Here is a 13112-nt window from a genome sequence, read left to right on the forward strand (position 1 = left end):
AAATGTTGTAGTATATATTGTAGTAAGTATATATATATATATATATGTGTATATATATACACATATAGATAGATAGATAGATAGATAGATAGATAGATAGATAGATCTGTATATTGTAAAGTAAATAAAGATGTGAAGGGAATGTTAAGCTCAGTGGCGTTCAGCCAGGTGCCGGCGCTCTCAGCTGCCACCCTCCATCAGAAGCAGGAAGTATCTGAGCCAGACATTAGATTTCCCTGTTTGATCTCGTATAGTCGCTCCATCATGTTCCACCTTTGAACCCACCTACAATAGCCAGCCTCTGGCAGCCTAAAGGCACCGCACTCTGCCAGGACCTTGACCCGGGCTTTGGGCCAATCCACTCAAAACACGACTTCCAGCGCCGGAGCAAACGCACACACACACACACACCTTCAACACCATATGTTATCTGTGGCTTTATGGTCTAAACTCAAACATGTTGACTATATACATGACGCGCCGCAAGTTGAACTGCATATCAGCTGTTTGCAAACAGGTCTTGACTTAAAGCTTATCTGCGGTTTGGGCGGCAGAAGCTGCGAGCAAACTGATCAGGAGTGTTTATACCAAAACAGACGCTCACGGTTCTAAAACTGGTTTATACAAAACAGGAGAGTATTATCAGTCATGTGTAAATAAAAAACACGTATAAGGTGCCTATACATTCACATGCCACTTTATTAGGTACACGGGGCACCTAATAAAGTGGCAGGAGAGGAACCCTGTGGATTCCCTGCTGCTGAAGCCCATCTGCTTCAACGGGCAATGTTTATTTGTGGTTTTCTCTAACCTTATTTGTAGGCATGGGACGAGTTTAAAAGTTTACGTCACGATTATCCTGACCAAAATAACTGAGATTAACGATATTATTGCTTTTTAGGTTCTTAGACAGGTGCGGCGTTCTGTCTGCACTTACAGAGGTCAGGATACATATTTTTTTAGTGAAAAATTATTTAATAAGAACATAGATGACGAATGAATGAATAATAAGTGATGAGGAAAGATGTAGCACCCCATAGACACATTAAGAAGTAGATTATAAGCACTGGAATTTCAAGTCACACACGTTTTCCTTCTTTTACGATTAACATGGTGATAGACCACAGCACGGCAATCTCGGGAGATCAGCGGCAAAACCATGCCATGTTCGTAGTCATTTCAAATGTTCTCAGTTTGAACTTCAGCGAGTCATCTGCCCCATTGACATGTGGTTTGATAATTAGATGTTTGAGATGTGATATGTGTGTGTGTGTGTGTGTCTGTCTTACCCTGGATGGTTCTCTTGAAAAAGGCCTTACAGGCCTCACAGGAGGCCACACCGTAGTGATAACCTGAGGCCACATCGCCGCACACCAGACACAGCCGCTTGGCCACCGTGCCCAGCATGAACTCACACTTCACTTGGCCTTCTTCCTCGCCAAACCTCCTGGAACCAGATGAAAAAACAGAAGGAGAGGCTTGTGCCATTATTGTGGTACCACTTCCACTCCAAGACCTTAAATGGAGTGAAACGCCACAAAATATGGGATGTCATGCTGTAAACACAAACCTGTTGGTCGTTCCGTTGTTGGCCACGGTGTGACCACAGAGTCCTGGGGAGTCCAGGCCATTGCTGAGGCTGTGGCCCTTTATCAGGGGCCCATAGCTTGAGTTTGTGTCCGAGGAGGAGCTTCCTGGGCTGGGCTGCGCCGGGCTGACGTCTCCTTGGGAGCTGGGGCTGGGACTGGAGGGCTCACACTTTATAGAAGAGGGACAGGTGGGGTCCAAGCCCCTCACTGACATCCTGCCGAGGTGACTGAAAGAAAAATGAAGAGATGTTAAGACATAATGTTATTGTGTATGCACATTATTTTAATACGTATTCCTGATGGTGAGAGATGAACACTCCGGTGCTCTTCATGTAGTGAGTCTCCTTGGTATTGTCTTTACATAAATATTAATCACTAGAAGTTCAGATCTGAGGGCTGTGATTAGTTTTATTAAACCAAGCATCATTTAAACAGATAGTAATCATGGGAAGTAATAAGCAGCTTGGGGAAAACAGGTTATTATTAAAAAATATGAGTTCCTATGTATTTTCAAAGCAAAAAAAAAAAAGCTCATATCAGCTTTTCTCCTTTTTGGACGACCTCCATGCCTTTATCTACGCATCCATCCATGCCTTGAGTCTTTTCTAAACCAGCCGTTTGTGATTTTCCCACATATGCAAAGCTGCTGTCTATTACACTGCTTTGTTTTCACAGAAGGGGATTGCTTAAGCAAACCTATGGAAATACCCAAAGCCACCAATCATCTGCAGTACTGTCACCACTATATTCAATCCAAACACGCTAATCTTTCTATTGTTATATATTCGTGTTTTTCAGTTACCCATCTCTTACCTGTCAAACACGGCAGTCTATGACAGTTAAGGGTTCACTCTATGTGGGGAAAATGTGACGAAGGGACAAATGCTTGGTAATGTAAAGATAAAAAATGTTAATTTTGTGTGTACTATACACTGGAAAACCAATCCCAAACTCACAAATTCACACTCTGTCACTTCACCAAAAGAGAAAACATATCTGGGACCAGCTGAGGTTTCACAGTCGGCTCCCAGGCGTGTGTATCTGCCCTCACACACATACTTAAAAAAACACACACACACACGCGTTGTGGCGTCAGACACTGTGAATGTAAAAATAAAAAAAATCATAGACAGTCTCCTACTTCCCCACATGCGCTTCACATTCACATGACCAGGGACATGTCAAAGTTCCCTGCACACACACACACACACACACACACACACACACTCACACTCTTATAGACACATTTTAAAGCATGTGTCTTCATAAACACCCCGATACATACTTGTAGTCGCCAGGCCAACCCTCTGCTGAGACACACGCACGCACGCACGCATACACACGCACGGTGCATACACACATCACATATGTCTCTCCCAGTCTTATCTTGGTGTGGTGAGGGTGATGTCCACGCTGGTCTGTTTCCTGCCATGTAAATCTGCGTGCTCTCAGCCACAAGTCATTTGGTAGGCAAAGAAACTGGCTGATTTAACCACCCCCAGAGTAAACCATGGTCATGCGCTGCTGACCCCTCTACAAGCCCACAATCACAGACATGCATAAAAATGAGAAAACGTAATTATTTATTTTTTTTAAATCTTTCAAAACCTGTTTAAAACTAAAAAATAATAAACTGAATTCGACTTTTTTTATAGCCAAATTTGACTGGGCTTCTCTGAGACGTCAGAAATGAACCAACTATAACATTAAACCACTAAAACTAAAACTTTCTTTCCAGGAATGCAAGTAAATAACTATAATTTAACATCTTAATCAAGAGATAATAATGTGCTTCACTATTATTTTGCATTTCGGTTAAAGAGCTTCTACATAACTGGTGTATTAACCATTACGGAAACATAAAAAATGATTTTAGTCTAATATATTTGTTACGCATTGTACACACACACACACACACACAGTAAGAAAACACCAGCGAGTGTCAGCGAGACGCCTCTATAAGAACAGCAAGCAGATGTAGTCACGTTTAGGTCGTAACCAATATCTTTTCGCTATATAAGCATAACACTGACAAATGGTGACTGACAAATAGTGAAATCCTGGGTGATTTTCATATTGAATGGTCACCATCTTGCCCACATAGTGGAAACGCTCTGTTAAAAGTCATGTAAGAACATATTGTACTCTGTATTCTGAAGGCGTAAGATAGTTTCATTCACACACTCCAATATAGCCTCGACTGTCTTGTTGTCCAACACCTTCTCAAGGAAACCTGTCTCTTAAAATGCGGCGCTATGTGGCTGCTACAGTTTTTTTTAGTGAGAAGAACAACAGCAAATGAAACTTCATTAAGAAAAATATGCTCAAAGAAAAAATGTTGTGTGGAGCTTTTTCATTGATTTTTATTGATCGGTTGCAGAAGAAACTCCCATTCTGAAGATTCTCAGGATTCACAGTTTGAACTGGTGTCTATGCATATTATGTGTCGTCTCCTCTAGATATTAACATGTTTTACAAAACCAGGAAAAATGTTTACTGATAATGTTTAAGTCAAGTCAATTTTAATTATATAGCCCAACATCACAAACAAAATTTTAACAGGGGAAAAATGGGAGAAAACCTGTGTAAGTTGTTGATGTCATTTCATTTTTAATTGATTTATTTTCATATTTGATCATTTTTTTATGTCTTCTATTTCAGTTGTTTCTGATGTATCTTGTCGCCTCCTGTGAGCTTCTGTGCCTTGGATTTATTGTGTCTTTTGTTTGTTATTCTGTACGGCACTTTGGTTCCCTGTGGTTGTTTTAAAGTGCTTTACAAATACAGTCGGATTGGATTGGAGTGGACACACTAATGTGTTCACTAATGAATCGTATGAGAGATAGACTCATTTTTACTTCCAGGCTTCCATTCAAACAGATCCGCCCCCCCTGGTGGTTAACCGTTACTACGTCCATTTTTATGTGCAGTTTATGAGCTGCTGGAGTTATTTTCATCAAAATAAAGAAACAAAAAGTATAATGTGTACCGTAATTAGTACAAGTGTCAACTCAACTCAAACCTGTCCCACCTCCATTTACTCCAATCCACTTTCGAGACCATAAAAACAGTACAGCGGTGAAGAGATTTCAGTTTCCTTTTAAAGTGTTGCTGGTTGCCTTATTGGCCATCAATCACAGGCGTCAATATCACAGTGTCAAGTGTGACAGGCGCTGAGTGAGATACGCTTTGTGTTCCCCCGTTATACTGCATCACGAGAGAGGACGAGGGGAGAGGGGAGAGGGGAGAGGGGAGGGGCTGACGTTTTGCTCTCATAATGAAATGGCATTAAGAGTGAGGTGATCACATGTGATGTGATATTCACTCTGACAGATTACTCATCCACAACTGTACATGAAAGGCCATCACAGGACAGTTGCTGCGTCTTCTAAAGGCCCATACAATGGGGATAAACCAGAGCTTGCGTGTGTGTGTGTCAGTGGTTGTTCAAAATGATCAAACCTTCCTCCCTTTGTGTCCCAGACAGTATCCAAAACAACTCTTAATTGCACCCTGGCAACAAAGGCCAAAATGCAGCGTGAAACGACAAGGAAGGAGAAGAGGAAGGAGGAAAGTGGGAGGAAATTACAAGAGAGAGGCAGACAGATAGAGGGAGTGTTGAGCGGGGAAGGGAGGGAGAGAGAGAGAGAGAGAGAAAGAAAGAAAGAAAGAAGCAGCCCAGCGGCTCATTAACCTGAGGGTGTTGAAGAAAACAGCCACGGCAACACTCACTTTCAAATGAGCAGAGTCATAATGCAGACAATGACCCACTGGGAGGGAGTGAGGGAGGGAGGGAGGGAGGGAGTGAGGGAGGGTCGAGTGAGAAAGGAAGAAAACAGTGAGGAAATAAAGACAAAAAGAAGACACTGACCGAAAGATATATATATATAAAAAAAGACAAAACAAGACCACAGGGACATAAGAAAATGAAACACAAGGTGACAAATATTCCCTCTGCAGTGTCCTAAAAGCATTTCATAGGTTATTCTAACTAACCCTTGGGCTCTATCTACAGTCCAACCCCAAGGAGCAGTTATTGAGGTCAGTGAGGTCTCAGTGGAGTTTTTTTTTTTTTTTCTTTACTTCTTTCTTTCTTTCTATTTTTTTTATTTTGTACTAATGAGCCAACAGGAGATGAGCAGGGATCAGTGGCACCCCCAGCCAGCAGTAAGAGTCTTAGTCAGGCTTTGGATGAAGCTGTTAGCTGGGAGATGAGGTGCCTGTGACTGGAGCTTGAACCTGCAGGCTGTGGAAACATGGATCGCGTGCCTCACGGGGGGGATCATCTGCAGCCGTCACCTCCTTTTCTACTGTTCTTTATCTGCTCGCATCTGTCACCGGCAATCAGCCGACGTGTACGTCCACATGTCTGCTCAGCCTGTGCCTCAGTTTTTCCTATCTGATCACTTCACGTTAACCTTCTCTGCCGGGGGTGGAGGTCATTTCAACCCTAAAATGCTCAGTGAGATTTGTTCTCATGTCTTTTCACGGGCCTTTATACGCATGTCCCACACCAGGACAGGCTTCCACCGAGCTGGTTTTACCCACTTACCATCACTATCAACAAACAAACAAGGCTGAACAATGACTATTGTAAGCAGAGCATGCAAACATCCACACCTGGGGAAAATGTCACCTTAATTAAACTCCCCAAAGCATGGAGGGAAAAGTAGTTTCTATTTTAACTTTTATTTATTACATTGCAGTAGAGGTTTTGCAGAGATCCATGCAGCAGCTGCATAATTTGATGCCAAATAATGTAAATATTCTGTAGTTTCAGTTGCTGTGTGAGAATGAAATGCTTTTCTACCAAGTTTGAACTGAATATTTTGGAGGGTTTGGGCTCATAGTTGGATAAAAGATTCATTTTTAAGGCATCTTCTTGCTGTGGCTGACAGCTGTGACACTGAGTGAATAATTAGATAAGACTTATTAACCACTATAAATGCCAAATAAGGAAACTATAAGCAACTCCAAATGAACGAGATTGAAAAATATATGCTCCTGTGCAATTTTCCTCCTCTGCACAGATATGATAATGATGCATTAAGAAAGACAGGAGCTGAAAAGTCTGCCGTGCAACACTTTTGTGATTTGTGTTCTTTTTTTCCCCACCGCACTCCGGATGAACCTGAGTCTCTCTCACACTTCCCCTCTCGTGCGTGATACGATATTTATAGGGAGAGTTTACACGCATATGTGATTACAATCTGTGGCAGAAGACGATCATAAGCAATCACAGGCAGTGTGCTGTGTAATGAGGCGCACAGCACACACACAGCACACACACACAGCACAAATAAATATAGACAGCAACAAAATAACCTGTGTTGGCAGATACAGGCACTTGTGTTGTAACGTAAAAAAAAAAACACACTCAAAAGACAATGTTCCATGACGCTGTCATTGTTTCACACTGAACCTTTCACACATAATACAATTCACAGCTGAGTGGCACCTCTTCACTTTTGAGTCATGCACCAGGGTGTCACTTTTCTATGAGAAAGTACTTACTCTGTGTCAGAGTGGTAGGTGAAACACCCTGGGAGGTAGAGGTCGACTAAATCCATGTGCTCTCTGCCACCATGCTCCAGGGGAAAGAGGGGAAATGACGCCTTCTCTGTCTCCCTAAACAGCTTTTCTGGTCTCAGGTGTGTCACTTTCTCTGTGCTCTGCCTCCAAACTTTATGTCCATGTACTGGCCTCTGCTCTGCTCTGTTCTGCTCTGCTCTGCTCTGTCACACTCTCTCCACTCCGCTCATTGTCCCACTGTCTGTCCTCTTGCCACTCACACTCCTCACCCACAGCCCCAGGCCAGCTGGCTTGCCTTTGAAGTCCTGACTGTTGTGACAAGGGTCTCCAAGCAAACACCCAAGCTACACCATTTGAATGGCCTTCCTCTCAGAAGGCTGAGCTGGCTGCTGATTGGCTGTCAGCTGAGCCAATGAGTGCCGGGCTGTCACTGGGGCAGGTGGATATGAGGAGTGAGGATGTGGGTTATGGGATATGTTTTATTTCTCAGCACACACGAGAGAAGACGATGGTGAATTCTCCCTTATTAGCTTTGCTTTTGCTTCCCAGGAGTACACACACAGTGGAAATGATTTGACATAGGATGTCAGAAACAGCTGCAAAATGTGCACTACATGTGTTTTAAGGTTAAAATCTCTCGCTTAATTCATTAAAAATTAAAAAACCTCAACCTGGGTTCATTTAATTGCATCTCGAAATTTGCACAAGTTTCCTGTGTGTGCAAAATATGTGTCTGCATGTAGAGGATTTTTGATGACTTGTTGGACGAATCATGTGTGGATCTGTCTTTTAAGTGGATTAGAGTCCGGTGTGCACGGGTTAGCACAAGACTCGTGTAACTCTGGGCAAGTTTATTGTTACTTCACTCTCAGAAATTACACAACATGCAGAATTACTAATTGCAGATCATTTAAAACCAAATATCTGCAGTAAATTCCATGTAATGAATAAAAAATCATTATTAAAGTGCTCTGTTTCAGCACTGGCATAGCAGAAAATACAGCCAGATATATTGATATTACAGTTTTTCGGTCATTTATACCCCATTACACCTGTTAACCTTTTTGTTTTTTGCACCACAGGCACGACTTACTATGCTTCTAATTGCGTGTGCACGTGTGGCTCGTAAGTGAAAAGCAAAAGGCATCACATTTGGCAGAGAGCCCACACAGGTCATTAGATCAGATAAATGTCAAAAAGCTGGTCGTCACTTAAGGTTTCTAACTGTGAGTGTGTTCGCCAATCAAAATGTGTAACACGCTGGGCTGGATTGGATAAATTAGGCTTATGTTGCAGGATTATATTTAACACAATGTTAAGTACCAGCGTCTGAATGGAGCATTTTCCCCTGAGCTTGGTTGTGAAATATGTTCTCTTTTCAAGCTCATCATGGGTTTTTGGGCAGAAAACCCTGCTGCTGCGAATGCACCCTACAGCTTTTCAACATATGGTGATGGAAGAGTCAAAACACCTTCCAGATGATCACAGTTTGAATTCATATATCAGTTGCACCTGTGGCAAAGGGAGTTTGATGCCCCCCTTCTTTTTTCTTTTTTTCCCCCATCTCCGTCTCAACCTGTCGCTCCCTCCGCCGTCGTCATGACGTCGTGACCCCCACTGAAGCAGTCTCCTCAGGAATGAAAGCACCTGCACTAATCTGCTGCTCAGATAAAAGCCAGACAGCAGACTGTGTGGAGTGGGGCCTTATCTCATTATGCACCGCATGAAACGCCCAGCCCAGAGACATACACACCGCATTCAGGCAGCCACACAAGCACAGCAGACCGTGCTGCATGTGCGGAACCAACGCAACGCATGTGCAGACAGAAAGGAGAAAGCACATAGATAAAAAAAAAGAAAGAAAAAAAGTGTGATTTGCAACGGCAGATCCTTTTTATCTCATCTGTGAAACACAAAAAGCCAGACAGAGTGCTCCTATCATATCAGAGGAAACGTTAATACAACACGTAAGAAATGATCTACACAGAGAAGTTATCTTCTATAAACCATTTAGGAAACTGAACGTTGATGTTAAAGTGAAGTGGCTCTTATCTTCCTCAGAGGTTTTTTTTTTTTTACTTAGCCGGCTCCTATCAGTGTATTTATTATTTGCTCAAACAAATGTGAAATGTTTTTCACATCATCATAAAGAGGGAAATGTGTGTGTGTTGAAATTAAAACATCAGCGATAAGTGATTTTTATCGGTGCTTGATATTTTCCTTGGCACCAGCTGAGTGGTCCTGAGGCGCTGCACGACAACAGTGGCGTCAAGTGAAACACTTGAAGGAAACAACGTGCCTGCACCGGTTATTTATTCTGATCATTTCCTGATTACTCTGAGCAGAATTTTGTTTCGACGGCGGTCTGTGTCACTCTGCAGTGGCTCTCTGTCAGAGTTTGATCTATAAACTATTAAGTAACAAGTATTAGAGGTGTGGGGGGGTAGTGTTTCACTTATTGAATTCCACATGATTTATCGTTTAATAAATCCAGAATGAATATAGATTACAGATAATTTCCCTATCAGACTTTTGGCTCCTGGCTTTAATTGCCATAAAATCTGATGCAGACATTCAGTGTGTGTCCCGAGGATGAAGCCTAAGGACCTTAGTGATTCTCTGACTTCAACTCTAGCACCACCATGAGGTGAACAATAAGGATTTTATATGGGATTGTTCCTGCAGGATACATTTCAATGCCTCTGGAGATTCCTTAAAAAATTCAACCAGTGAGAAATACATAATATCTCAGTGTTAATCAATTAATCAACAGGGGCCACATTTGATCTCAAGTGGGCCGGACCAGTAAAATAACAGCATAATACTCTGTAAACAACAAGAACTCCTGATTTTTCCTTTTTTTAGTTTTACAAAACATACTATGGACAACCAGACATTTGCTGAGAAAAATAAGTGCAACTTCAAGAATATTGTGCTTAATTTACCATGTGCACATGCGCATTACAACGTACAGATCACAGTGGATCTATAAAGGCACAGAGCATTTAGTCACAGGTATCTGGAACTGAGAAATATTTTCACAAATTCATCTTGCGGGCCAGATTGGACCATCTGGTGGGCCGGTTCTGGCCCACGGGCCGAACATTTGCCACCATCTGCTTTTACATTTAAAGAGATATTAACATCCTAAAGGCCCCACTTAAAAAAGTGACACCTTCAAACACACACACAAAAACAAATCCAGTACAGAGGACAACAACACGGACCAAAGCAAAAAAAACACTCAAATGAAAAGTAAGAGAAACAAACCAAATGCATCAAACCTATTTTTACCCTGCAGAGACCGTGTAAAAATGCAGAGGCTAAAATAAAGACAGGAGTTCAATAACAGCTCGCAGCTGCCAGCTATTGACCCGACACCAGATGCAACCAGTTTTCTTTGAAGAAAAGGAAAGATGCGAATGAAGAGGGACCGTACGTACACACACACACACACACACACACACACACACGTCCAGTTTTGGTAGTCAATTCGACAGCTGTCCCTGAAGGCCCAGATTTGGTGGTTGTGAGGAGAACACACATTAGCATCAGCCCCTCAGATCTAGTGAGCGTAATCTGCTTAGTTCATGCCTGAACTCACAGTCATCCATCAATTACTGAGACAGAGCGAAAGACTATTGACACTGTGTGCAAACACCACTGTCTCGCCGCTCCAACACACGACGCCTCGCGCACAAAAATGGTTTACAAAAAAGGGGCGGAGACAGAAGGGAGTGAGAGGTTTTACACTTAAAAGTCCCTTACATGGGCTACTGTGGATGAGAGGGATGTCATACATCAAATGATGCGCCAGACAGATGAGCACACACGGAATCAGATCGGTTTCACTCTATTGATCTGTAACGCACAGTGGTGGGATCAGAGGTCAGACGCACACATCCACGCTGGAAACCTGAGAAATCCTTTGGGAGCAGCTTAAAGCAACATAACCGTATAGTAATGTCACATAGAGACACTGGGGCCTCCTGCTGCTGCTGCTGCTGCTGCTATTCTCAGAGGGTCAATGGTCATCAAATGGTTTTCACTTATCTTTGGAGCCTATACGGTCCCACTGCGGAGGAAGTGAGTCACTGCAACGGGAAATATACACGCACAGGAAAAGCGTTCAGGCAGCCAGGGTTTCATTACAACTAATTTGGGATTTTGTTTTATGACTATTTGAAACGCAGAAAGAATAACTGTGCAGTTGTGTGAGCTCCCACAGCTGGTCTGCAGAGTTTTATATCACTCGCCTGCACTGCCGCCTAGTGGAGGACTTTCCTTGAGCTGATGAATTTCAAAAGCACCGTAAATGGAAAGAGTTTGAGACTGCGGGCTCATAAGCGAGGTCTGGATGGTCTTAAGGTGGTCGGGTAATCAAGGCTCTTCCTACAACATAAGGTGGATAACCATAGCAACAAGCACCATCAGATTATCTGGTCAGCTCTGGACAACAACATAAGCACCAGATCACCAAGCTCTCAACGATCCTAGCAGAATGTTGCACGCATAATTGCATTTAAATTTGCAAAGAAAATATTTAATTTAAACACTTTGAGGCACATATACTGTATACTCCACATAATCCATAATCCATACCGCTCATTGTTTAAGGTTCACACTCGGAGCTGAAGATAATCGCAACTAAATCCCAAATAATCCAAACCATTAATCTCCTGTGGGATTCCTCAGATTTATTCTGTGAACGTTTGCTTTGTCTCTGACCTTTGGGATGAGAACCACCGACTAATCCACCAAACTGTAAACACGGGGGTTAAAATTAGCTCGACCTGGAGTTATGACGACAGTAAAACACTCATGCTCGTGCTCTGATAAAACCAGAACTAGAATTAATCCTGACTTAAAAACAAAGAACTTTGATGGAGTTTTCTGGGGAATGAGGGTTATGGACCAAAGACGACATAATAAGATTTTAATTGGTGATGTGGGAGACTATTGTATTAGTCGCTGGGTCAGGGCCATTACTTTACAGGATAGTTTTTATTTTATTTTACTTTACATCACAAACACAGACCTTGTTGGTGTTATCCCTAACCTTAACCTAACCGCAATTCAAACAGTCCTGTTAAAATAAAGAAATTGTTTTCAGAGAGACACGTATTTATCTATGTATCTATCTACTGTATCTATCTGTTCCTCAGAAATTAGATTCCTCCTCCTTAGGAACAGGTTTTGGTCTCAATTAGGACTACTGGTCCTGCCAGAAAAGGTCCTTAAGAGGTAAAAAAGTATCCCTAACCCTCACCCACATGTTTTTTATACACACATATACAGGCCTAATGCATTACCTGGCCCCTTACCTTAACCTTAACCTTAACCATCACAACTAAACCACTTCCTAAACCCAACTATAACCCTTACCTAAAACCATGTCTTTTACACACACACACACACACACACACACACCTGCGCCTAGACATATCTCAGGTGAGGATCTGCCAGTATGGGTAAAACACAGTAAAAGCTGGGAGTCAGCACCACACACACATACACACACACCTACTGCTGATGTCAGGAACTATTTAAACCTCCAAACACACACACACACACACACACCATCTAAACACAGTCTATCTCATCATATTACTTTTATCTCCACAGGTGGTAAATTTATCCCTCTGGCTGATTGTCAGCATGTCTACACTAAACAAATCAACACAGACACACACAAACAGACAAAAACAGCTCCTCTGTCAGGGTTTTTTTTTTGTTTGTTTGGTTTTTTTTTTTTAAAGGTGCGCCTCATTCAGCTTCCAGCTTTCTTTATATCTTCCCATCCATCTTGGCACCCCTCTAAGGTGGCCTAACACATTCTGTCAGCAGCTCCACAGGTGAGCCAGTCTCATCTCACAACACCATCCCTCACCACAGAGAGAGAGAGAGAGAGCGAGAGACAGCCGACACCAGTCTGTCTTTCTCTCATTTCGTCATCTCCTTTTCTTCTTTTTTCCCCCGTTTCTTTCATGA

General features: G+C 42.4%; 1 protein-coding gene across 2 annotated transcripts in view; it reads right to left on the reverse strand.

Annotated features, from left to right (window-relative positions):
• LOC131443590 (estrogen-related receptor gamma-like) overlaps positions 1 to 13112 on the reverse strand; it is a 47570-nt gene that overhangs the window by 33226 nt on the left and 1232 nt on the right. The window contains exons 1-3 of one of the 2 annotated variants that reach the window (XM_058613331.1): positions 7104 to 7448; positions 1571 to 1816; positions 1290 to 1447 (exon numbers count right to left, since the gene is read on the reverse strand). In XM_058613331.1, coding sequence (XP_058469314.1) covers positions 1290 to 1447; positions 1571 to 1816; positions 7104 to 7159 — 460 coding nt within the window. In that variant the 5' untranslated portion in view covers positions 7160 to 7448. Of the gene's footprint in view, positions 1 to 1289; positions 1448 to 1570; positions 1817 to 7103; positions 7449 to 13112 lie in introns of those variants that run through there. The other variant, XM_058613332.1, reaches the window with a different exon arrangement.

Source organism: Solea solea, chromosome 17, assembly GCF_958295425.1.
Source record: "Solea solea chromosome 17, fSolSol10.1, whole genome shotgun sequence".
NCBI classification, from domain to species: Eukaryota; Metazoa; Chordata; class Actinopteri; order Pleuronectiformes; family Soleidae; genus Solea; species Solea solea.